General features: G+C 30.6%; 1 protein-coding gene across 1 annotated transcript; it reads left to right on the forward strand.

The window, feature by feature from the left end:
* Positions 1-839: 839 nt before the first annotated feature.
* LOC105618950 (elongation of very long chain fatty acids protein 6) lies at positions 840-2,658 on the forward strand. The gene is made up of 2 exons (XM_012200481.1): positions 840-1,165; positions 2,106-2,658. Exons 1-2 carry the CDS (start codon positions 840-842, stop codon positions 2,656-2,658), a joined length of 879 nt encoding a protein of 292 aa, XP_012055871.1.
* The last annotated feature ends 1,391 nt before the right edge of the window (positions 2,659-4,049 follow it).

Here is a 4,049-nt window from a genome sequence, read left to right on the forward strand (position 1 = left end):
GATTTCAAGATCATATTTCAGCAAATTAAATATAAGATCAAATTGCTCCTTGAGTTTTTTCTAATAAATCATTACCTGAGCTTCAAATTTAGTGACACACAAAAAACTTAAACAGTAAAACATAAACAGTAAGCGAATTAATCAATTATAATAAAGACCTCTCCGCAATAATCAAACCATTGTGTTGATTTTTTTGCTGCTTGCTCATGTGCCGTAAAAACGATCAATTAATTATTATTTTCTACTATGACGTAAATTTTTTTAATATTTAAAGGTCATGATCGACTCATCAAATTTAAGCAGTGAAACTTAAACAGTAAGCGAATTGGCCAATCTCAGTAAAGATCATAATATAAGCAATAGCTAATCCAATGTTGAATTTTTCTGTTTACGTTTTACTGCTTAAATTTTTTGGATCTTACTCTAAGAGTAAGTTATATAAAACTTATATAAAGCTTATATAAAGCTTATATAAAACTTAAATAATGGCTTGTAAAATGTATGTGAATAAGTAGGACTGATACAAAATTTATATCAGTTTAACTTTTATGCGAATGAGACGTCCTTCAAGATTTCGCAATATTTTAAACAATTTAAAAGTATAAACATTACATACACGTAATGATTTCTCAGAATTTTAAACTCCATTACCTAAGTTATTTTGTTTGAATGCAATCCTCGATACATACGAAAGTATGTTTACATTTTTTCCCATTGACTTTGAGATTTTATAATGTAATTTTATAAACAACTTGACTAACCGATATCTTATCGTTTATCCGTGTTTGTTACAGAATTGCCAAGCTATCATTACCGAGATATCTACTTGAAACATAAAGATGAATAAAGTGGATTATATGGAGGTAACTCTCCCAAATTATTCTTACATTTTCAATTTCGAGGAGACGTTCAGTCATCACGAGACCAAACAATGGATGATGAAGAATTGGACGAACGGTTTTTACTATTGCGGATTATACATGATCCTAATATTCGGCGGGCAACATTATATGGCCAGCAGGCCCAGATTCGAACTCAGGGGAATACTGTGTCTTTGGAATACGTTATTGGCTTCTTTTTCTATCATCGGCTTTACTAGAACGGCGCCCGAATTAATACACGTTCTCAGGCACCACGGATTACTTCACAGCATTTGCATACCAAGGTCGGTTCTTTCATGTATTAAGTTTCATTAAATCCCCAAATCTTTTTATAATTATTGATTAATTTTACATTTCATTGTCAAAAATTGACATTGAAAGTAATAATTGATCGATATTTATCATTGATTTCTTTTTCAAAATTTTCAAAATTTAATTAATGTTTTAAGGTGCAACTTTGATTGTGGCTGGTATTTACACAGTCGGATATTATATTCAAAACCATCTTAATGCTTAAGACTGTTTTAAATAAGAATTGACTACTCAGTCTATAATTATTATTTTAAAAGATTCTTAAAATCTTAAGTTCTACTAAATATAAAAATCGAGTTATGCTTTTTTTTATATTTATATACGAATCAATTATCATTTGCATATCTATTATCTTTAAGATTTATATACGTATAAATAAATATTATATAAATATTATATAAATGACAGTACTCATAGTCGATTTTTATATTTAAGATCATTTTAAATAGAATCTTTTAAAATGATAATTATAAGCTGATACTCATAATCAATTCTTATTTGAAGCTATTATTAAATAATTTTAATAATTTGTGTAACTTATGTTGTAATGTAACTTAAGTTATATAAAATTTATGTTTTATATACTATTTGTTTTTATTAAAAATTATTAAAATTATTTTAAAATTATTCAAAAATTTATTAAAAATTATCTTTGAAACAATGAAAATTTAAATAACATCGATAAATGTTAAATGAATAAATATATATTTAAGTATATTTAAAATGTATCAAACGTATTGTATTCTAATGACTATTTTACAAAAACCAGGTTTCGAAGAAAATTGATATTGATACAAATTTATATTAAATAATGACATTAGACAATTACGCAACACAATGATCGCAATTTAAAATTAATATAAATCTTGTAACTGAGAACGTTCTACAAAAAAGTCATTAATTTGATTGCAGTTTTATCGAGCAAGATTGCGTGTCAGGCTTCTGGACGTGGTTGTTCGTACTGTCGAAACTACCCGAGCTCGGCGACACGATCTTCATCGTGCTGCGCAAACAGCCATTAATCTTCCTGCACTGGTATCATCATATTACCGTCTTACTGTACTCCTGGTTTTCCTACTCGGAGCACACCGCGTCCGCGCGATGGTATGTCGTGATGAACTACTGCGTCCACTCGATCATGTACAGCTACTACGCTCTGAAGGCGATGCGATACAGACCACCTAAAGTAATCTCCATGGTGATTACCACATTACAACTTGCCCAGATGGTAGTCGGTTGCTATATCAATATATCTGCCTATCAATACCTGGAGAGCGGCAACGTGGATTGCAACATTTCTCGCATGAATATCCATTTTAGCTTCGCGATGTACTTGAGCTACTTTGTCCTATTCGCGCGTTTCTTCCATAAGACGTACCTGGCTGGAAAGAAGTCCAACAAAAAGCACTTTGCCAATAGCGCACCTGGTCACATCGGCTATAATGACAAGCTCAAAGTCAACTAAGGCGTTAATCGGTACACTAAGGCGCTTTTTTCTCTATCTTTCGTCCCCTTTCCTCCGCTCTCTTTCTGTCCCCAACTTTCTTTTTTATTTTCCTCCATTCTTTTTTCTGTTTTTTCTCACGCCGCTGGTCGACGTAGCCATACATCCAGGATCTATTCATGCTAGAAAATATTAGGGTTTAACGGCTTCTAGGATTCACGTGTTCAGTGGTACTATCGCTAAACTTAAAGTTTTATGGGTGCATTTTTTAACTATAATAATAATAATAATAATATGATACATGATTATTTCCATTTTCTTTTTCTACTTCAAAATTATTTTGTTAAATAATTGTACATTAATTGAATTTATTTATGTTAATATGTATATATTTTTTAGTTGAATATAACAGTGTAATTTCGAATATATACATATATATTTTTTTTTTACGTGACTTTTACATAAGCGTTTTATGTTCGTTTTGTTAATACTAAATAAATACGTTTTTATTTATTTGAGATAATATTTTTTTGAGATGGAAGATATTAGTTTCAGGCCTCCAAAAACATAGACTTGCCATTATATTGGAATCTCCCTTCTAAGATATGAAATTCATTAGAATGTCGAAATGTAAAGTTACATATAGAGCCTAAAATACACGCTCTAAATTTTTAGAATTTGTAAATACGTCTGTGACAAGAATTTAGATTTATAGAGTTCATATATAGAATTTGTATATCCTAGGAACTATCGAATCTTAAGTTCATAAATCCTAGGCATCATATTTTTAAAACTCTATTTAGATTCTAGGAGCCGTACGTCCTAAAAATTATAGATCTTGGGTGCGATGTTTCTCAGGATCCTTACATCCTAGGACTCGTAAGACAGTTTTTGTGAATCACAAAATCTGTCAATCCTCGAGTCTATAGATTCTAAGATATATTTAAGATACATATTTCTCAGGATTCGTACAAGATCCTAAGATTTAGAATTCGTGAAACAATGAATTAATGAAATTTTGGAGTCTACAACATCTAGGATTCATATTTCATGCGATCTTTAGATCCTACGGTCTATCGATCCTTTAGTAGATTTTTTTAGGATCCTTAGGTCGTAGGATACATAGATTTTAATCAAGGATCCTTAGCCAATTAGTCCGCCTATGCGCGGAGGATATCTTAAGGAGGAGGTTCGCTTGGAGGAGGAAATATATAGCGATTCTCCTCTTTTCATTTTTTTACGTGTAATTAGTAAAGAGCTACTTTCGCATGTACTGTGGAAACGTGTGCAAGCGTTTCTCAAGTCCGACCGGCTGTTGCACAATTGTTATTATGATTTTTTGTTACTATCTATATCTCTTTTGCAATTGAATATATATATATATATATATATATATATATATATATATAGTA

This window comes from Atta cephalotes (genome assembly GCF_000143395.1).
Source record: "Atta cephalotes unplaced genomic scaffold scaffold00019, whole genome shotgun sequence".
Classification (NCBI taxonomy): domain Eukaryota; kingdom Metazoa; phylum Arthropoda; class Insecta; order Hymenoptera; family Formicidae; genus Atta; species Atta cephalotes.